This window comes from Nomascus leucogenys, chromosome 8 (assembly GCF_006542625.1).
Source record: "Nomascus leucogenys isolate Asia chromosome 8, Asia_NLE_v1, whole genome shotgun sequence".
NCBI lineage: Eukaryota > Metazoa > Chordata > Mammalia > Primates > Hylobatidae > Nomascus > Nomascus leucogenys.
In genome coordinates this window covers 26,991,536-27,014,593 of record NC_044388.1, presented here as the reverse complement: position 1 = coordinate 27,014,593, position 23,058 = coordinate 26,991,536, and the positions used below count along the sequence as shown (strand labels likewise).

The window sequence follows — 23,058 nt, the reverse complement described above, 5'->3', positions numbered from 1 at the left end:
TTTATCCAAAGGAAAGGAAATCAGGTACTGATTTCCTAGGAATCAGTATCTCTAGGGTTATTTATCCCAGTAGTGGAACTGTTGAATCATGGGATAGTTCAATTTTTAGTTTTTTGAGAAATCTCCATACTGCTTTCCGTAATGGCTGTACTAACTTACATTCCCACCAACAGTGTATAAGAGTTCCCTTTTCTGCACCTGCTTGCTAGCATTTGTCTTTTTGATAACAGCCATTCTAACTGAGGTGAGATGATATCTCATTGTGGTTTTGATTTGCATTTCTCTGATGATTAGTGATGTTGAGCTTTTTTTTTTTTTTCTGAGACGGAGTCCCGCTCTGTCGCCAGGCTGGAGTGCAGTGGCGTGATCTTGACTCACTGCAACCTCTGCTTCCTGGGTTCAAGCAATTCTTCTGCCTCAGCCTCCCGAGTAGCTGGGACTATAGGTGCATGCCACCATGCCCAGCTAATTTTTGTATTTTTAGTAGAGACTGGGTTTCACCATGTTGGCCAGGATGGTCTCGATCTCTTGACCTTGTGATCCGCCCGCCTTGGCCTCCCAAAGTGTTGGGACTACAGGTGTGAGCCACTGCACCCAGCTGAGCATTTTTTCGTATGCCCGTTGGCCATTTGTTTTCTTTTGAGAAATGTCTATTCATGTCCTTTGCCCACTTAATATTATTGTTTTTTGCTGTTGAGTCATTTGTATTCCTTGTATATTCTGGATATTAGTCCCTTGGTCGATGAATAATTTGCAAATATTTTCTCCAATTCTGCAGGTTGTCTTTTTACTCTGTTGACTGTTTCTTTGCAGTGCAGACGCCTTTGGTTTAATACAGTCTTATTTGTCTATTTTTGTTTTTGTTGCCTGTGCTTTTGAAGTCTTAGCCATAAAATCTTTGCCTAGACCCATGTCCTGAAGCATTTCTTCTAGGTTTTCTTCTAGTAGTTTTATAGTTTCAGGCCTTACGTTTAAGTCTTTAATCCATTTTGAATTGATTTTTGTATGTGACGACAGATGGGGTCTACTTTTCTTCTTCTTATCAGTATCCAGTTTTCCCAGCACCATTTATTAAAGAAGATGTCCTTTTCCCAATGTATGTTCTTGGTGCCTTTGTCAAAAAATCAGTTTGTGATAAGTACATAGACTTATTTCTGGGTTCTCCATTTTTTTCCATTGGTCTGTGTCTGTTTTTATACCAATACCATGCTGTTTGGTTACTATAGCTTTGTAGTGCATAATATTTATATTTATATTTGAGGCAGGGTCTTGCTCTATGTCCCAGGTTGGAGTACAGTAGCAATTTCAGCTCATTGCAGCCTCCACCTCTGGACTCAAGTGATTCTCCCACCTCGGCCTCTGAAGTAGCTGGGACTATAGGTGTGTGCCACAATGCCTGGCTACTATTTTTTTTTTTTTGGTAGAGATGTGGTTTCTCCATGTTGTCCAGGCTGGTCTCAAACTCCTCTGCTCAAGTGATCCACCCACGTTGGCCTCCAGAAGTGTTGGGATTACAGGCATGAGCTTGCCCACCCTGTAGTATATTTCGAAGTCTGGGTGATGCCTCCAGCTCTGTTCTTTTTGCTCAGTATTGCTTTGGCTATTTGGAGTCTTTTGTGATTCTATACAAATTTTAGGACTGTCTTTTCTGTTTCTGTGAAGTGTGTCATTGGTATTTTGATAGGGATTGCGCTGAATCTGTAGATTGCTTTGGGTAGTGTGGCCTTTTAAATTTAATTTTATTTTTATTTCTTATTTTTAAAACTTATTTATTTATTTTTCAGGCAGGGTCTCGCTCTGTTGCCGAGGCTAGAGTGCAGAGGCACAATCATAGCTCACTGTAACCCTGAACTCCTGGGCTCAAGCGATCCTCCTGCCTCAGCCTCCTGAGTAGCTGGCACTACAAGGTGTGTACCACCACGCCTGGCTAATTTTTAAAATTTTTTTGTTGTGTCTCGCTATGTTGCTCAAGCTTGTCTTGAACTCCTAGGCTCAAGTGATCCTCCCTCCTAGGCCTCCCAAAGTGCTGGGATTATAGGCACCAATCATCATGCCTAGCCATAGTATGGCCATTTTAACAATATTAATTTTTCCAATCCATGAGCATGGGATGTCTTTCCATTTTTTTGTGCCCTTTCCAATTTCCTTCATCAGTGTTTTGTAGTTTTTGTTGTAGAGGTCCTTCACTTCCTTGGTTAACCTTTATTCCTTGGGACTTTATTTTTTGTAGCTCTTGTAAATGGGATCACTTTCTTGATTTCTATTTTATTATTGGTGTATAGAAACGCTACTTTTCCTGTGTTGATTTTTGTATCTTGCAACTTCACTGAATTTGTTTATCAGTTCTAGGAGTTTTTTCAGTAGATTGTTTAGGCTTTTCTATACATAAGATCATGTCTGCAAAGAGAGACAATTTGACTTCTTTTCCAATTTCTTTTTATTTTATTTATTTATTTATTTATTTATTTATTTATTTATTTATTTATTTATTTTCTGAGATGGAGTTTTGCTCTTGTTGCCCAGGCTGGAGTGCAATGGCACGATCTCAGCTCACCACAATCTCCGCCTCCTGGGTTCAAGCAATTCTCCTGCCTCAGCCTCCCGAGTAGCTGGGATTACAGGCATGCGCCACCACGCCCAGCTAATTTTGTATTTTTAGTAGAGATGGGGTTTCTCCATGTTGGTCAGGCTGGTCTCGAACTCCCGACCTGAGGTGATCCGCCCGCCTCGGCCTCCCAGAGTGCTGGGATTACAGGCGTAAACCACGTACCGGCCTATTTTATTATTATTTTTTTTGAGGTGGAGTCTCACTCTGTCGCCCAGGCTGGAGTGCAGTGACACGATCTCTGCTCACTGCAAGCTCCGCCTCCTGGGTTCACGCCATTCTCCTGCCTCAGCCTGCCAGGTAGCTGGGACTACAGCCGCCCGCCACGGCGCCCAGCCATTTTTTTTTGGATTTTTAGCAGAGACGGGGTTTCACCGTGTTAGCCAGGATGGTCTCGATCTCCTGACCTCGTGATTCGCCCACCTCGGCCTTCCAAAGTGCTGGGATTACAGGTGTGAACCACCGTGTCTGGCCTATTGTTTTCCTTTATTTTGAGACAGTCTTACTCTGACTCCCAGGCTGGAGTGCAGGGGCGTGATCTTGGCTCACTGTAACTTTTGCCTTCTGGGTCCAATCGAACCTCCTTATTCAATCTCCTGAATGGCTGGGATTACAGGTGCCGGCCACCATGCCTAGCTAATATTTGTATTTTTAATAGAGATGGGGTTTCACCATGTTGGCCAGGCCAGTCTTGAACTCCTGAGCTCAAGTGATCTGCCCACCTTGGGCTCCCAAAGTGCTGGGATTACAAGCGTGAGCCATTGCACCTGGCCCCTTCTTTTCCAGTTTAGAAGCCTTTTATTTCTCTCTTACCTGGTTGTTCTGGCTAGTACTTACAGAACTGTGTTGAATATGACTGGTGAAGGTGGGCATCCTTGTCTTGCTCCAGTTCTTAGAGGAAAGGCTTTCAGCTTTCTCCCGTTCAGTATGTTAGCTGTGGGTTTGTCATATATGGCCTTTATTATGTTAAGACATATTATGTGTATGCATAACTTGTTGAGAGTTTTTATCATGAAGGGATGTAGAATTTTATCAAATGCTTTTTCTGCATTTATTGAGATGATCGTATGGTTTTTGTCTCTCCTGGTATTCTTACCCTACAATTCCACCTAGGAAACTTCTCATCCATATATAAAGTTCACTGACTTTTTTTTTTTTTTTTAAACCACCTTAATGAGGTATGATTGATGTGTAAAAGGCTGTACATATTTAGGGTATACATCTTGTTGAGTTTGGGGATAAATATACGCCTATGAAACCCTCACCACCATCATGGCCATGAACATATGCATCATCTCCCAAAGTTTTCCCTTGCCTTCTTTATTATTATTATTGTTTTTTGTTTGTTTGTCTGTCTTTTGTTGTTGTTGTTTTTTGAGATGGAGTCTCGCTCTGTTGCCCAGGCTGGAGTGCAGTGGCGTGATCTCAGCTCACTGCATCCTCTGCTTCCCAGGTTCAAGCCATTCTCCTGTCTCAGCCTCCCGAGTAGCTGGAACTACAGGCGCCCACCACCATGCCCAGCTAATTTTTGTATTTTTAGTAGAGACGAGGTTTCACCATGTTGGTCAGGCTGGTCTTGAACTCCTGACCTCAGGTGATCCACCTGCCTCAGCCTCCCAAAGTGCTGGGATTACAGGTGTGAGCCACTTAAGAACACTTAATGTAAGATCTATTCTTTTAGCATAGTAAGTATACTACTGTACTTACTAAGTATTGTTAGTTCTAGACACTGTGTTGCATACTGGACTCCAGATTTATCTTGCATAACTGAAACTTTGTACACTTTGACCATCACCTCCCCGTTTTCCTCTCCTCCCAGTGCCTGGCAACCATTCCTATACTCCTTGCTTTCGTTATTTTGACTATTTTAGATCCCACATGAGTGAGATCATGCACATTTGTCTTTCTGTGTCTGGTTTATTTCATTAAACATAATGCCCTCCAGGTCCAGCCATGTTGTCCTAGATGACAGAATTGCCTTCTTTTTCAAGGCTAAATAATATACCATTGTATGTATGTACTATTTTCTATATCCTGCATCCATCAGTGGGTGTTTAAGCTGTTTTCATATTTTGGCTATTGTGAATAATGCTGTCATGAACACAAAAGTGCAGATATCCCTTTGAGATTCTGATTTCATTTCCTTTGGATATATGGTCAGGAGTGGGATTCCTGGAACATAGGTAATTCGATTTTTAATTTTCTTGCTGACAGATTTCACTCTGTCACTCATGCTGGAGTGCAGTGTGATCATGGCTCACTGCTGCCTTGAACTTCTAGGCTGAAACGATCCTCCCACCTCAGCCTCCCACGTAGCTGGGACTACAGGTGTGCACCACCATGTCTGGCTAATTTTTTTTTTTTTTTGGAGAGACAGGGTCTTGCTATGTTGTCCAAGCTAGTCTTGAATTCCTAGCCTCAAGCAATCCTCCCATCTTGGCCTCCCAAAGCACCAGGATTATAGGCATGAGCCACTATGCCTGGCCTCTATTTTTAATTTTTTGAGGAACCTCCATACTCTTTCCCTTAGCAGCTTTTACATTCCCACCAAGCATGTACAAATGTTCCTGTTTCTCCACATCCTCACCAATTGTTTTGTTTTTTTTGAGGCAGGGTCTCCCTCTGGAGTCCAGGCTGGAGTGTGGTGGCATGATCACGACTTACTGCCACCTTGACCTCCTGGGCTCAAGCGATGCTTCTGCCTCAACTTTCTGAGTAGCTGGGACTATAGGTGTGCACCACTATGCCCAGCACATTTCTTGATTTTTTTTTTGTAGAGTTGGGGTCTCACTATGTTGCCCAGGTTGGTCTTGAACTCCTGAGCTCAAGTGATCCTCTTGCCTTGGCCTCTCAACGTGCTGGGATTACAGGCGTGGGCCACCATTTTTTTTTTCTTTTTTTAGACAGTCTCGCACTGTCGCCCAGGCTGGAGTGCTGTGGTGCGATCTCAGCTACTGCAACCTCCACTTCCCAGGTTCACACCATTTTCCTGCCTCAGCCTCCCAAGTAGGTGGGACTACAGGCACCTGCCACCACGCCTAATTTTTTTTGTATTTCTTAGTAGAGACAGGGTTTCACCGTGTTAGCCAGGATGGTCTTGATCTCCTGACCTCGTGATCCACCCGCCTTGGCCTCCCAAAGTACTGGGATTACAGGCGTGAGCCACTGCACCAGGCCTATTTTTTGTTTTTTTAAATAATACCTGTCCTAACAGGTGGTAGATGATATCCACTGTGATTTGATTTGCATTTCTCTGATGGTTAGTGAGGTTGAAGCATCCTCTCATACACCTGTTGGCTGTTTGTCTTTTTGGAAAAATGTCTAGGTCTTGTCCATCTATCTTTCTTTTTCTTTCTCCCTCCCTCCCTCCCTCCCTTCTTTCCTTTTTTTTTTTTTTTTTTTTGATGGAGTCTCACTCTGTCCCCCAGGCTGGAGTGCTGTAGTGTCATCTCGGCTCACTGCAACTTTTGCCTCCCAGGTTCAAGTGATTCTCATGCCTCAGCCTCCTGAGTAGCTGGGATTACAGGCATGTACCACCACACCCAGCTAAGTTTTTGTATTTTTAGTACAGCCAGGTTGACCAGGCTGGTCTCAAATTCTTGGCCTCAAGCAATCTGCCTGCCTCGGCCTCCCAAAGTGCTGGGACTGCAGGCATGGGCCACTGTGCCGGCCTGGGTGGTCTTTTCTAAAATGGTGCCAGAGGAACTGGATCTATCTCTTTGGCATGAGCCGGGCTTCTGCTGTGCAGGAATTAGCTTATTCTTTTTAAATTAACTTTATTGAAAAATAATTTATATACAAAAAAACTGCACTTGAATGGGCACAATGGCGCACGCCTGTATTCCCAGTAATTTGGGAGGCCAAGACAGGATGATGGCTTGAGGTCAGGAGTTCAAGACCAGCCTGGGCGATAGAGTGAGACTCCGTTTAAAAAAAAATTAGGAGAAAAAGATTAGCCAGGTGGTATGACACGCTCCTGTCGTCCTAGCTACTTGGGAGCTGAGGTGGGAGGATCACTTGAGCTTGGGAGTTTGAGGCTGCAGTGAGCTGTGGTCACACCACTGCACTCCAGTGACAGAGTGAGACCCTGTCTAAAAAAACCCACAAAACTGCATTCATTTTAACTGTATAGTTTAAAGAGTTGTGACAAATGTATACACCCATGTAGCATCACCCCAGTCAAGATATAATTTCCATTGTCCCTTCCTACTTTCCTTGTTTCCCTTTGCAGTCAATGCCCCCTACGCCGCCCCCTGCCATGCCTAATTGGCATTAGGCAAATGCTAATCTGCTTTCTGACATTACAGATTAGTATTGCCTGTTCTAGAACTTCATATAAGTAGAATCCTACAGGGTCTTTTTGTTGGCCTTTTTTTTGCTAAGCAAAATGTGTTTGAGATTTATCTATTTATACTGGTGCTTGTATCAGTAGTTTGTTTCTGGTTTTGGTTGAGGAGTATCCCACAATTGGTCTATCCAGTCATCTGCCCGTTAGTGTTATGTGTCAACATGACTAGGCTATTGACCCAGTTATTGAAGCAAATATTAATCTATGTGTTGCTATCAAGGTAATCTGTGGATGTGATTAACATCTACAATTCATTGACTTTGAGTTAAAGGAATTACCCTTGATGATGTGAGTATGCCTCACCCAATCAGTTGAAAGACCTCAGGAACAGAAGCGAGGTTTTCCTGAAGTCCTGCCTGGGGACTGCAGCTTCAGGTCCTTGCTCCTCTCCATCTTCCAAGCTGCTCTTCCTGATGGCCTGCCCTACAGATTTCAGACTCTCCTGTTTGGTGCTCATAATCACATGAGCCAATTCCTTGCAGTAAGTCCCTGTCAGACAGGCCTGTTGGTGAACATTTGGGAACTTTCCAGTTTTAAACAATTGTGAATAAAACGGCTATGAATATTTGAGAGCAAGCCTTTGGATATATGTTTTAACTTTTCTTGGGTAAACATCTAGGAGCAGAATTGCTGGATATATGGTAAGCATATGTTAAGCTTTATATGAAACTGCAAAACTACTTTGACATGCTGTACCCTTTTATTTATTATTTTTATATTTGAGACAGGTTCTCACTCTGTTGACCAGGCTGGAGTGCAGTGGCATGATCATGGTTCACTGTAGCCTTGACCTCCCTGGGCTCAGGTGATCCTCTCACCTCAGCCTCCTGTGTAGCTGCGACTACAGGCATGTGCCACCATGTCTGGCTATGCTGTACCATTTTACATTTCTACATATAATGTATAAAAATTCTTGCGATTCTCCTGCCTCAACCTCCCGAGTAGCTGGGACTACAGGCATGCACCACCACACCCAGCTAATTTTTGTACTTTTTTTTTTTTCAAGACGGAGTCTCACTCTGTCGCCCAGGCTGGAGTGCAGTGATGCAATCTCACCTCACTGCAACTTCTGCCTCCCAGGTTCAAGCAATTCTCTGCCTCAGCCTCCTGAGTAGCTGGGATTATAGGCGCCCACCACCACGCTCAGCTAATTTTTGCATTTTTTGTAGAGACCGGGTTTCACCATCTTGTCCAGGATGGTCTTGAACTCCTGACCTTGTGATGCACCTACCTCAGCCTCCCAAAGTGCCGGGATTACAGGTGTAAGCCACTCTGCCCAACCTAATTTTTGTATTTTTAGTAGAGATGGGGTTTCACCATGTTGGCCAGGATGGTCTCCATCTCTTGACCTTGTGATCCACCCGCCTCGGCTTCCCAAAGTGCTGGGATTACAGGCGTGAGCCACCGCACCCAGCCAATGTGTAAGAATTCTAATTATTCTACATCTTTGCCAACAGTTGGCATTCAGTGTTCTTAATTCTAGCCATTCTAGTGGATGTATAGTGGCATTTCATTGTGGTTTTTATTTGCATTTTCTTGATGACAAGTGATTTTGAGCTTCTTTTCAAGGTGATTACTGGTCATTTGTAAATTTTACAAAATGCATGTTCAACTATTTTGCCCATTTTAAAGTTGGGTTATTCTTCGTGAGTTTTATGTGTGTGTGTGTGTTTCTTTTTTCTTCTTTTATTTTTTTTTAGACAAGGCCTTGCTTTGTTGCCCAGGCTGCAGTGCTGTGGTAACATCATGGCTCACTGCAGGCTCTGCCTCCCTGCCTCAAGTGATCCTCCCACTTCAGCCTCCCAACTAGCTGGAATTACAGGAATGCACCACCATGCTTGGCTAATTAAATTTTTTGTTATTGTTGTAGAAATGAGGTCTCACTATATTGCCCAGGCTGATCTTGAGCTCCTGAGCTCAAGGGATCCTTCTACCCTGGCCTCCCAAAGTGCTAGGATTACAGGTGTGAGCCACTGCACCTGGCCCTTCTTTTTTTTATATTTACTAGATACCTGTTTTGTGTCAAATATATATGTGCAAAGATTTTTTTCACTCCGATCTGTGGCTTGCTGTTTCGTTTTAAAAATAGTGTGTTTTGAAGTGCAGAAAATTTGAACTTTGAAGTTCTTTTTTCTTTTATGGCTCATGGTTTTGGTGTCTTAAAGACATCTTGGCTTAACTCAAAGTAATGAAAGTTGTTTTTGTTTTAAGTTCTCTTCTAGAAATATTTTACCTTTTACATCTATCATACATTTTAAGTTAACTTTTGTGTATGGTGTTAGATAAGGATCAGTTTATTTTTCCCCTCAACTGCATATCCAGTTCCTCCAGTACTATTTTTGGAAGACATAATCTTTTCCTAATGAATTACTTTGGGATCTTTGTTGAAAATCAAATAACCACATATGTTGTTCTGTTTTTGGACTTTATTCTGCTTCACTGATCTGTATGTCTATCCTATCCTAGTGTCAATGCCACACTGTCTTGATTACTATATCTTTATAGTAAACCTTGAAACTAGGTAGCATGAGTTAGGATTCTTCTATTTCAAAAATGTTTTGGTTATTCCAGATTCTTTGCATTTTCATATAAATGTAAGATTCAACTTGTTGCTACAAAAAAACCTCTTGGGATTTTTATTGTGACTTGACATCACAAACTGTATTCATCCAATCCACAAACATGTTACACCAATTAAAATCTTTAATTTTCCTCAGCAATGGTTTATAGATTTTAGTGTACAGATATGGCACATATCTTGTTAAATTTATTCTTATGTATTTCGTGTTTTTGGATGCCACAACAAATGGTATATATTTTGCTAATTAATTTTTTTTAAAAAACATTCTCAGCTAAGATTCAGGTACATATTTAAAAATTTCACCTTGTAATTGTTTATCATTGGTATAAAGAAACAAAATTGTTTGTATGTTGACCTTCTGTGATTTTGCTAAATTCCCTTGTTACAATAGCTTTTTTACACCTCAAATCATGACACCTGTGAATAAAGACAGTTTTACTTTTTCCTTTCTTATCTGTGTGCCTTTCATTTCTTTTTTGTGCCTTTTTGCTCTGGTTAGAACCTCTAGCACAAGGCTGAATAGAAGTGGTGAGAACAGGCAACCTTGCCTTATTCATGATCTTAGGGGAATCATTCAGTCTTTCACCTTTAAGTATGTTGTTAATGGTTGGTTTTTCATAGATGTCTTTTATTGAATTGTTTTCTTTCTATTCCTAGTTTGCTGAGTTCTTTTCTAATCATGGATGGATATTAAATTTTGTCACATTTTTATCTATTGAGATGATCCATTACTTATCCTTTATTTTATGTGGTTAATTACATTTATTAAAAAAAAGTCAAACCAACCTTGCATCCCTAGGATCAATCCCATTGGTCATTTTATATGCCTCCCCTTCCCCCCAGTGTTTTTTGGTTTTGAGATAGGGTCTTGCTCTGTCACCCAGGCTGGAGTGCAGTGTTGGGATCATAGCTCACTGCAGCCTTGGCCTCCTGGGCTTAAGTGACCCTCCCACCTCAGCCTCCAGAGTAGCTGGACCAGAGGCAAGTGCCAACATGCTCATGAGTCTTGTTCATTTTTTGTAGGGATGGGGTCTTACTATGTTGTCTAGGCTTGTCTCCATCTCCTGAACTCAAGTCATCCTTCCACCTAAGCCTCCCAAAGTGCTGGCGCTACAGGTGTGAGCCACTGTGCCCAGCCACTTTTTTTATGTACTGTTGGATTTGACTTGTTTCTATTTTGTTAAGGAGTTTTGCATCTATGTTCATGAAGGATAGTGGTCTAAAAAGGTTTTGTTTTTCTCTTTAATGTCTGTGGTTTTGGTATTTGGAAACTGCTTATTTCAAAGTGAGCTGGGAAGTGTTCCCTCTACCACTATTTTTATTTTTGAAAAATCGAGAAGGGGTCTCCCCATGTTGCCCAGTCTGGTCTTGAACTCCTGGGCTCCAGAGATCCTCCTGCCTCGGCCTCCCAAAGTGCTGGAATTACAGGCATGAGCCACCATTCCTGGCCCCCTTTCTACTATTTTCTGAGATTTTGTGGGACTGGCATTTTCTTCTGTAGCAATCTCCCCAGCGCTCTGCCTGCAAGAGCAGGGAATTCTCTTCGGATGGGAGTCCCATTCAGGCTCACCCAGCGCGGCGCCTTCTCTCCTGCACCCTCATCCCCAAAGTGCTCCACACTCCCTCTTCCTTACTCAGTTGTTGCTCTATCCTGGAACCTGGGAATCATACTAGAATCTTCTTTACTCCAAATGCAACTGATCACAAAGCCCTCCTCTCCTAACATCGCCCAACTCTCCCCGCAGTCCTTGTCTTGGTCCAAGTCCGTATTCCCCACTAGCTGGTGGGCTAAACAAAGACTGGTCACCAGGCTGCTTTGCCAAGTGGCCTTTGGAAATGCAGAGCTTTCAGGATCAAATACCAAACTCCTATGCCCAGCCCTCATCCAGACACACACAAGGCTGCACCTTCCCTCTGGCCACACCATTTGTGCAGCCTCGAGTGCTCTCCTCTGCCTTCTCCGGCGGGCCAAGCCCTGTGGGGGCTGCGCCTGCATGCCCTCCCACGAACCCTAGGGCATCCCGTGTGCGCCATGGCTGTCCCTTTCAGGGTATCCCCGCGCCACCGCGTTCTTCGGAGCAGGGCCTTGTCCTTAGCAGCTGCACCCAGCCCGGGAACAGCGCCGCTGATTAGCACTGCGGCTGCCTGCTGCGTGCCACGGTGCGTGTGAACTTAAACCTCTGCCAGGCACCCGGCGCCGTGGGGGCCCAAGGGCCGCAGGAACCCAGCTCTGGACTCCCCCAGGAACGCTCCCGCAAAGCAATTAAGACCTCGCTCTTCCAGCTGCAACACTAGAATCCCCGGCCAGGACCGACTCCGGACTGCGCCTGCGCGCGGCGGCGAAAGCTGGGGGAGAGCCGGAACAGAGGGCGTGGGCACCTGAGTGCGCAGGCGCCACCTCCCGGTGGAAGAAACTCGCGAAATTATTTCCGGGGCTGCGGCGCTGGTCCGGGAGGTCAGGCCGGGTGGGGTGCTAACTCACCCTTTCTTTCGTAGAGTGCAGGCGGGATGCTGTCAATAGCTTTTGCTCTTTTCATTGTCGTAGCGAGCTATGGCAGCGATGTGAGGTTAATCCGCATAAACCAGACAGTCTGGAGTCTCTCTGCAGGGGCTTCACCCAAATTAATTCCACCGCTCCCCTTACTGTACATTCCCCAGAAACTGCACATCCTTGTCGCTGGTCATGACAGCGACACTTGGAAACTGCTTATTTCAAAGTGAGCTGGGAAGTGTTCCCTCTACCACTAGTTTTATTTTTGAAAAATAGAGACGGGGTCTCCCCATGTTGCCCAGTCTGGTCTTGAACTCCTGGGCTCGAGATCCTCCTGCCTCGGCCTCCCAAAATGCTGGGATTACAGGCATGAGCCACCATTCCTGGCCCCCTTTCTACTATGGGCCCATGGTCTGGGCCCAGCTTGTAAGGAGCACACTTTGGCTACTGGGACAGGCAGGGGTTGGGGTTAGGAACACTCCAAACAGAAGAGAAGGTGGGCCCTAAGGCTCTTAGGAACGGGCACAGTAAGGGGAGACTTGAGGGATTAGGTCCGATTTGGGGTCTAGAAAAGGGTAGACAAGCAAAGGGCATGTAAATTTAGACTGACAAGAGAGGGTTCTGCAGACCCGCAAAGGCCGGAGGTAGGATGTGGAGGCAGAGATGGCGGTTGCATCCACATAGTTGAATGTATGAATTCTGGTGCAGCATTCGTAGCTTGGCTGATAAAAGTTTTTAATTTATGACACACGCCCTGGACTGCAAAGTGTTAAAGGGTAGATACCTAGTTTCCTAATGAAATAATGGCTTGCACTGTTCTAAAGTTAAAAGTGGTTTTGTTTCCATCATCTTAGTTGGCACTCTGAACCATTTTCCAGTTGAATTAATTTGGCCTTGAGAGGATGCTTTCCCTTCATTACACAGTATAGTCAGCTGGGGAGAGGTTTGGGTTTTCTGACTGAGACCACGGCTCTTACATTCTCCCACCCTTTCACTAGCTGTAGGGAGTAACTGTTAGACTCTTTATTGGCCTTTCTGAGCTTTACATTAAGTCTTGATCCACTGTCCATTAGTTAGTTTGTATCCTGTGAGTCTGTCTTCCCGACCTTGAATCCAGAGGCTCTGACTTGTTAACTTTGTGATTCAATACCAAGGGTTAAGAGATTCCCCACTTGCCATTCTTTTAGGCCATATGGGTGCTGCCGTATGCTTAAGTGTGCTGAGTTGTCTTCATGGCTATCAAGTAGAATTAAAATAATTGTGCATGGTGCTTTTGTAAGTACTGTTTACTATGTTTTAGAGTCAGTTTGTATTACTGAGTGATCATAAAACAGAAGAATGGAGACAAATTTGCCTTGCAAATGACTTTTTCTGCTTTTGAGTTTCCTTTTCCATTGCTGACCATCAAAAAGATACCTGGCCCATAATAGATGCTGAATAAGTATTTGATGAACAGATGACAAAGGGTAGCAGTCAGGCTGTCCTGAGAACCAGAAGGCTTTTCTGAGGAAGGGGAATGATTTTCCAAACTTGATTTCATCCTCTACCTTGACAGTCTCACATCCCATTGTCTGGCAGCTGATTCCTTTAGTTGATCTGCTCTTCCTGAAAAGCACCCAAGTGGCAGCCGACCAGTGAGTTCAGGGTAAAGACACCCAAGATAAATGTAATGGACCCAGAGAACAAGCTACAGAGGCAAGAATCTTTTTAGACATGACCTAGTATCTAATTATGGCTGATGAACACATTTTCATCCTTTCAAATACTTAAAAAATATTTAAAGAACCACCAGGACTTTTAAGTAGTTATAATCACTTACATTTTTCAAGGCCTAATCAACAAACTTGTGGCTTTTACAGGGTCCCTATAACTATCTTTCCTTTGGCATTTGACAGTTTTGGCAGCATTATATGTCAATTTAGGCTTGTAGGTCTAGCCAAAAATCTTGGGCTAGGGTTGGCCTAGACAGGGTTGTCTGGTGGCAAATATGATATAGGGAGTTTTTCTGGCTTTCTAGATTTAATTCATGTTACCCCACAAGCATGGATATTTTGGAAAGTGGTCTGTTGATGTACTTACTTGAAATTTCAAAAGGTACTAAAACATTTTTTCCATTGGGGAGTTGGAGGGAGGGGAAAAAGTCTCTTAATAAAGCCAATGTTTTAGAGAATGAAAAACTTATTTCTTAGGTTGTCACTTGTCATTAGAAAATGGACACTTCTGCCCAAAGTCATTACTTCTTAAAAACTTAAAATTGCAATCCTGGGCCAAATCCCTTCTTCCTTTGTCTGATTTACACGTTAGTGGGAATAGATAACCCTTATTTGGGCTGAGCCAACAAAACACATACAAACACAATTTAATAATCTATAGTAAAGAAAGTTTTCAATGTAAGGCACAGTTTGTGTCAGGAAACACTATCTAAAGACACTTGACTTGATAAACACAGTGCCTGGGGAATAAGCCTAGAAATTCCCAAATACACTTTTGTTTTGACTGAACAAAATCTCATGATTTCTGGGGAAACCAAAATCTACAGATAATCAACTTTACATTTACTAGGTTGAATCATATGAAATTGCTAACTGATCATTTTTGACCAAAAGGTGATTTGGTGCCCCCTCTTCGAACTGTCAGCAAAGGAGGGAACAGCTTCACTGTTTAAAAAGTCTGATGAAATTGTAGAAGATTTTAACCATGGCAGAGGAAGGAAAAGCTTCACTGTTTAAAAAGTCTGATGAAGTTGGGGAAGATTTTAACCATGGCAGAGGAAGGAACAGCTTCACTGTTTAAGACCGATGAAGCTGTGGAAGATTTTAATCATGGCTCCTTGTGACTGGACTACACTCAGGGCTGTACTGAGGAGACCACCATCTCTGGTGAGTTTCTTGCCCAGGGAAGGGAGAGGTCTGGGGTTTTGCTGATTAATCAGCATCTCAAAATAGTTGGGGAAAGGAGACTCCTCTTCAAGTATCCATGAGAAAGTTATTTTTGTGTCACTTAACTATAGAATCAGAATTCCAGGTCCCTGGGGCATGTTGTCAGAAGTATATGCATATTAATGAAAACTCACCATTTAATAAATATTTCTGTTAGGCTTAGAGATGGAATTTAGCTAAGATTAATCAACTCCATTTGCCTTGTAGCCATCAGAATTTTTTTTGCCTTTGAAATAACTTAGGACTGAGGCAGCTATAGCAGTTCCCAGAAGGCTGAAACTGCAAAGGTAGTGGTACATCTACATAAGGCAGACAAGAATGGCACCCTAGCACCCGAGAGTCATGGGATGGAAATCTGCATTATGGTACACATACCTGTCTGTATCTTAATACTTTTCTGTGTTTCTGGCAATCAAATTTCCTCATACTCAGGTACTCTGAATACATACTGCAGGCGTTAGAAGTAGTCTCTGTTAACAAGTGTTCTTCGTTTGATAAATCTGGCCTGTGAGGTCTGCAAAGTATTCCAGGGGGATAACATTTGCCCATGAACTTGTCATAGTCTAATGAATGAAACCCAGCTCACATCAGAGAAGCTGATGTCAGAACATTAACACACTGGGCTTTCTTCAATTACTACATGTCTGCTAGTAGCCATGTTATTATCTGAAAACTAACAGAGAGGTAGAATGGCTTCTGCTTTATAGCTGTGGACAATAGCATGTGACTGGTTTTGTTGACAGATATATCAATCATATTATACTTTTGAAAGAAACTGAGTCAGACTCCAAGCAATGAGAAACAAGTCAATTTGATCAGGTGGAGGGGCCCCTGTCATTCACGGGCTTTTAAGAATGTTTCACACATCTTCACATGTTTTGAGTGAGACATGTCCTTGGACGCACACTGGACATGATTGCTGAAGCCAGGTCAGTAGAAACCATTGAAGTTTATTGGCGGTCACAATGCTTACACTGTATGCAGCAAACACCCTTACAAGTCTATCCGCAACCTGATCACGCAAGAAAGGATTCATCACACAGTCGCCAGAGGAGAAGGAAAAAAAATTAACAGGCTTGTTTCTGGGGGTAGAGGAGAGAAATAAAAATAAAACCTAATTGATGAGTGTCCCGTGGGCAAGAGCTGAACTAGAGATGTGTACAACTAGCAGCAACAATTGTGGAAAAAGTACAAGGCAAATAGCTTTCTCCATTAATTTTCCTCTGTAGGTTATTACTTTTTTTAATATTCAAAACATTTATTATGGTTTTCATTTTATAAAAATGTATATTTTTTAAGGGGTGGGAGAATGTTAAATACTTCATGCTAGGTAGACCTTGTTATTAAGAACCCTTCCACTGTAGTAACTTCCTCCAGTTCATACATTCATGAGTGCAGGGTACATATATAAATATCCACACACATACATCCACACACACTGCCTCGAGGGCTGGGGAAGACTAAAATTTATTGGCCACACACAGCAGGGCCTCTGGTGGACTCACCCACATTGTTCCGCAGGAGAGCAGTGGGCTCACTTCCTTCTCTCTGGTCTCTGCCTTCACAGAGACCAAGAACCCCTACAACACGTCGTTAAATCCAACTTTTAAAAGCAAGAGGCATCTGTCTGAGGATGAGGGTAAGCAAAGTAGGAAAGAGGATGGAGATAAGAACACCAAACACTTTTAGCTGGAGTTATTTATCACTGCAAGGGGCTAGGGACCCAGGGCAGAATCTATACGTTCCAAGGGGAGGGACGGTGTTCTGGCATGGCTTAGAGTTCCTAATAACAAGGGTTAATACAGTAACAGGAAGTGATCATTTCTGGGTGAGGACAGGGCAATACGAAAAAATATACATTTGGAATTTTAGCTTTTTTTTTTTTTTTGCCTCTCTACTGTGTCACTAAATATATCTCTGCACTCTCACACATCCTTGTCCAGTAAAGCTTCAGGCCACCAGAATACACATTTTCGTCACTCGCATACACAACCCCTCACATCAGCATTGGTGCACTAGACTCTGTAAAAATTTTTCAGTCACACTTTTTGTTTTTAAACTTGAGTCAATATAAACCTTGTTCAAAATGTTATGAAAAAATGTACATGTTTATACAAGGCAGGTTGTGGCAGGACACTAGGGGTTCTCCCCACTTGGGTGGCCCCAGGAGGAGAGGCTGGAGTCTCAGTTTATGTCTCTTATCTCCTCCCACCACCCTTCCCACCCAGTCCCCCAGGAACCAGCAGCGCCCTGCCCCCTAGTGAGTGCACTCACACCCCTATTCCCTGGGGAAGTAGCTTGTTGACCTTTGCCATTTTCCCCATACCCCTGGAGAAAAGAGCCAGGAACAGCCAGGCCCTCTCCCTTGCAATTGTTCGCTCCTCTGGGCCAAACCAAAGGGACGCTGCTCTGTACAGGTAGAGTCCAAGGAGGTGTCAGCTCATCATGTCATTGCTATTCACGCCATAAGTGGAATTCTTCATCGAGTCGTTGACTTCTCGACGGAATGCTGACAGGTTCTGGGTGAACCTGCAGAGAGGATGCATGTGGGTTGGGGGAGGAGAGTTGGGGGGAAAGGTATTTGCCTTTTTTTTTTTTAAGCATGGGAATTAGAATGTATGAATTGATGGGTTCTGTTTCAAAGATCAGTTAATTTCAGTCTTAAGACTCTAAGAGCAAGTTGGCTAGAGAGCTGGTCAAATCTGGGGCCCTGAGGGCTACCTTGGGCTCATGGCAGCACAAAAGAAATCTCACTGACAGAGGTAGGAAGTTGCCCTCACACGTGAGGGCAGTAAGCCAATGAAGCCATCTCATTTCTTAATGCAGCAAGACCAGGTGGCGTAGTGCTGTGCTGTCCAATAGGGCAGCTGCTAACCACATATGGCTACCGAGCCCCTGAATTATGGCCAGTGTGACTGAGAACATGAATCCAAATTAAATACCATTTAACATTCAGCTCCCCAACTGCATCTTAATTTTAAATTAAAATGCCTTATTTTAAATTAATTAAAATTAAATAAAATTTAAAAGTTAATTGCAAAGCCCAGATACTCAATGCAGTTACTGGACAGTCCCTAGGTGTGTTTGAAACAATCTGGGTATTATAGGAATCTACTTTGTCAACTGTAAATTTATGAAATCTAAATACAGATCAAGTATTTCTGATGAAAACGTATGAACTGAGATATGCTGTTAAATGTAAAGTACACAGGATTTTGAAAATGTAGTACAAAAAGAATGTGAAAACCTACAATTTTAAAATATTGACTACACACTGATATAATATTTTAGATACAATGGGTTAAATAAAATATATTATTAAAATGAATTTTGCCTGTTTAACATGGCTCACTTTTCTATTGGATAGCACTGCTTTAGATGGCCTCCAAACACAGTTGTCAAAGACTTTAAAGGAACTGCCTGTTTCGTTGATTTGAAAAATAGCAATTGTCTGAGATTTCTAGGCAGGACGCTCTATACTCACCTGTCTCTGTTTTTCGTTAGAAGATTTCGCTCGATGCCTTCCATTAGGTTCTCAAAACACAGGTGCATGGCCTGCTGCTTCTCTGGTGGCTGGCTGTTCACGATACTGTTCCTTAGGTCAGAAAAATACTGTGGGGCAAGGAGTGGAACAGAAGGTTAGAGAAGCAGGGGAAGGCAGATTAGCCCTCCGTCATCTGCAGGGTTGAAGAATGTTCTTCTCTAAGGAGGAATGGAAAGTCTACTAAAATTGGACACTTAAAAAAAAAATTCAGGCAAGAACTTGCGGGATAATATGTCTTCATCCTACTAAGAAAATCAAGAATTTTTAAATTGTAAAGCACTTTAAAAGGGTCATCTGATCCAGACCTTTCTTTTATTGGAATCTCAAGACTTGTTTATAGCAGAGCTAGAACTGGAACTTAGGTCGTAGGTCCTCTGATACCCAGGTACATTATTTCCTTGAAAGGTTTCTCTTACTGCCTAGGGGAAACACTTCTTTATCCTGTGTCTGTGAGCTACCACACGTGCTGACTTCTAACAGTTAAATGATTATGTGATACTGAAAGCACAAATGGGACATGCTCAGTAAATGACCCATTTTCCCTGTTTCACCACCATGAGGTGTTTCTATACACATTTCTTCCAGTGCTTGGTGACAGCAAGTGGGTGGTTGCCACTGCTTCAGGGTTGGCACCAGGGAGCTGGCTCTCTCACCTTTTCATTAAGCAATATCAAGCCAAGTAGTGGTCTGGACATAGACCACTGGTTCCTACAGTCTTCAAAGATGATGATGTTCAGCACCGTGGACAGCATCTGAAAATGGAGAATTTGAGGCAGTGACCTAATGTACTGCTACCCAAGATAAAACGACAGATTCCAAATACAGGAGTATATTAGGCTGAAGGCCTTTTCTGTATAGGGTAAATCAGACAAACAGTTTGTGAAGCTTCATCTGAGTCTTCTATTTCAAGGTTACCTTTTCTTCTAAGATATTCATTTCCTTTCTTGTTCTTAAAATTGGTTTGATTACTTCACTTACAAATGGATCTTTCCAGGTCACCCTGAGTTGTGGGGAATGGGATGGGGTCACGTAAACAAAATTACAGTTAGCAAAACCACCTTGCATGATCCCTTCCAGGTACTCGGAGTTGACAGCTTTATGACATCTTGGGAATGTAATGGAGTTCTGAATTATTTCACTGCTTCTTTACAGAACAGTGTGGACAAAGGTAAGATTGGCTAAAATCTCAGTAATTACTGATCCCATTTCCTTATCTATTTTCATCTAGCATGTATTTCTGTAAGTTACTTCAAGGCACATACAAATAAAATAAGGGCAAGCATATGGCTTGATCTCTCTGTGGCCAGTTATTTCCTTCCGTCTTGCATTCTTCTTCCTGTTTTGTAAACAGGAACACAGGCCTTTAGAAAGCTGGATGCTGCTAACTCCTGCTCTATTTATAGCAGTGCATGGGCAAAGTAATTTTCACAGAAAGAGGATAGTGCTCATGAGACAGGTCCAGGGCATAGGGGTCATTGTGACACTCAGAAGAATAATCCAGAACCTGAGTTTTATCTACATCCAGTGATTACTTGGCAAACTCAAAATCCACCTCAACTTTAAGACATGGACTTCATCTCAGCAGCAGGAACCTGATGAGATGTTATGTTAATCGTGTGTGGGCTCCCCTGTCTTGCAGAGGTCCTTCCTCTGTCGGACACCCCATCACTGCCTCCTAAGCCTCCACTTTCTTACCTGCTGGATCATCTCTGGATGCTGCTGCATGATGTGCAGAAAGCGGTCGCTCTCCTGGTTCAGGGGTGTGGTCCTCTTCTTGGTGCTACGTGACAGCTGCTTGAAGAGGTATGTCACAATGTGGTCCAGGCAGGAGCAGCAGCCTGTGCATACCATGGTGTCTGCAAGAAAGAAAGGTAGGGGTAGGACAGAGCTGCTGATGGTGGCCTGGACAAATATGGACTATCTTTGGGTGAGATCCATTAGGGTACTGTGGCCAATTCAGCCGAGGTAGTTGCTCAAGATGACTCCTGTTAACCTTTTACCCTCATTGTACAGTAGGGCTCAATTTCTAAGTTTGAAAGTGAGTATGTGGTAATAAAGAATACTGAAATTATTGGCTCAATGTGTTGTGGATGTACGTACATCTTCTGCTTCACACAAAATAACAAATAGTTTGATTCAGCAAGTGCTTCTTTTGTGCCAGATATTGTTCTAAGTACTTTATAGGTGTTATCTCTAATTTATCCTCTCAAGAACTCAGGAAGTAGGTTTTCTGTTTTACACATGAGGAAACCAGAATTAGGAGAGGTTATGCATCGGCCTAAGGATCAACTGCTAGTAACTGCAGGAGCTGTGATTAGAATCCAAGAAGCCTGGGGTATGAGCCTATGCTCTGAGTTACCAGTGGGATGTAATTAAACCCAGAATGATGTAGCCTCTGAATGTTTATGGTTTGTTACAACAGGGTGTGCTGTATTATCTGTTTATCTCCAAAGCATCTCTGGGGGGAGCTGCAGACTCATCTATGCCTCTTTACAAAGGGAACAGTACAGCACAACCTGTGGACAGAACTCTGATGAGGTAAGGCCAAAGGACTAAGGGGCTGAACCCTTAAAAGAGTAAGCAAGTCTCTGATTCCTACGGGACTGATGGTTTATGCAAAGGTCCCTCTACTTTCTTTTTCTTTTTTCTTTTTTTTTTTTGAGACGAAGTCTCGTTCTGTCACCCAGGCTGGAGTGCAGAAGTGGCATGATCTCGGCTCACTGCAACCTCTACCTCCTGGGTTCAAGGGTTCAGGTGATTGTTCTGCCTCAGCCTCCAGAGTAGCTGGGACTACAGGCACGCACCACCACGCCGAGCTAATTTTTGTATAGAGACGGGGTTTTGCCATATTGGCCAGGCTGGTCTCAAACTCCTGACTTTGTGATCTGCCCGCCTCAGCCTCCCAAAGTGCTGGGATTACAGGCGTGAGCCACCGCGCCTGGCCAGGTCCCTGTATTTTCAGTAAGACATAAAAAGTCTTCCAAAGCAAGGGCTGATACCTTGACTGGACTGTACTAGATACGGCTATGCACCCTGATAGAATGATGGAAGTAAATGTGTACCAAAGTGGCACAGAGGCATGGATAATTCACCACAGTTGACAATCCAAAAGTCAGTCTATGTGTATTTGCAATATATCATCACTATTTGGCAGTTGACTTAATCTTCCTACTTACGTTTTGCTCAGCCTAATACAAAAATGTGTTTTATTCTCTGAACACATATACCTACTAAGATTGTTGGGCCAGGCACAGTGGCTCATGCCTGTAATCCCAGTACTTTTGGGAGGCCAAGCCAGGCGGATCACGAGGTCAGGAGATCGAGACCATCCTGGCTAACACAGTGAAACCCTGTCTCTACTAAAAATACAAAAAAATTAGCCAGGCATGGTGGCGGGCGCCTATAGTCCCAGCTACTTGGGAGGCTGAGGCAGGAGAATGGCGTGAATCCGGGTGGCAGAGGTTGCAGTGAGCCGAGATTGCGCCACTGCACTCCAGCCTGGGCAACAGAGCAACTGCATCTCAAAAAAAAAAAAAAAAAAAAAAAAAAAAAAAAAATTGTTGGAAGGTAGCCTAGAAACAAAATGGTTGACAGGAACCATATGGACTAGGATGAAAAAACTTATGGAGCTAGCTGCATGAAACCTTTCCCCAGCTTTCACGGCCCTCAGGACAGAATTCAAACAGCCTAATACGGCTTACAGGTGGGCCCCCTTCATGATCTCCAGATTTGCTCCTGCTTATCTCTAAAGCTTCATTTCATTCCTAATTCCTTTGTACTAGTGTGCCAGCCATCTGGATTTCCTGGTTCTTTCTTGCCTACAGGTGCAAGTGCTTGCTATCTCTGCTGCTAGGAACCCTCCCTGGCTAACCAGGGCAACATCTGTCCAGCTTTTAGGTTTATGCTTTGATGCCAAGTCTTCCAGCCAGTCTTCCTTGATCCTGACCTCCTCACAACCAGGAGTCTAGGTATTCTTGAGGGCTTGTGTAGCACTTTGTACTCACCCCTATTGTAATGTTTAAGTGATAAGTATGGTAAACAGGCAGTTGTTTGTTCATGTGTCTGTTCTACCCACCAGATAAGCCCCTTAAGGACAGGGACTATATGCTGTTAATTACCATATCCTCAGTGCTTCCACAGGGCCTTGTACTTAGGAGGGGAATCAGTGAGTGTCTGCTGGATGAGCATGTGCTGTGCATTATATACTCTATTGTTATGGCCAAACCCCCAAGGCAGTGGTGATCTTTTTGGACACTGGGGCAAGATTCTCTCTTTCTGTTTAGTTAAGTGGTAAAAAACAAACCCATCAACTCACCCACACCCCTCAGGTGCTTACCAAGTGCAGTAAGTCCTTCAGAAATGGAAGAGAGAATATACATGATGACGTGAGGTTCCAGGCTTGCAATAAAGTTCATATGGTCCTGGGTCAGGACTTCCAGTAGTGAATAATAAGACTGGCTGAGCTTGGGGTAATCCTGTGGGAGAGGAGGAGGAAGAAAATCAGCTTAGGCACTATGCACTCCAGCATGCAGGGAGACGATCTTAAATAG

At 43.3% G+C, this 23,058-nt stretch overlaps 1 protein-coding gene across 2 annotated transcripts in view; it reads right to left on the bottom strand.

Annotated features, from left to right (window-relative positions):
• Positions 1–15,894: 15,894 nt before the first annotated feature.
• XPO7 (exportin 7) overlaps positions 15,895–23,058 on the bottom strand; it is an 86,734-nt gene continuing 79,570 nt past the window's right edge. Inside the window, exons 24-28 of one of the 2 annotated variants that reach the window (XM_030816892.1) lie at positions 22,845–22,983; positions 20,204–20,364; positions 19,162–19,260; positions 18,449–18,576; positions 15,895–17,493 (exon numbers count right to left, since the gene is read on the bottom strand). In XM_030816892.1, coding sequence (XP_030672752.1) covers positions 17,400–17,493; positions 18,449–18,576; positions 19,162–19,260; positions 20,204–20,364; positions 22,845–22,983 — 621 coding nt within the window. In that variant the 3' untranslated portion in view covers positions 15,895–17,399. The remainder of the gene's footprint in view (positions 17,494–18,448; positions 18,577–19,161; positions 19,261–20,203; positions 20,365–22,844; positions 22,984–23,058) is intronic. The other variant, XM_030816893.1, reaches the window with a different exon arrangement.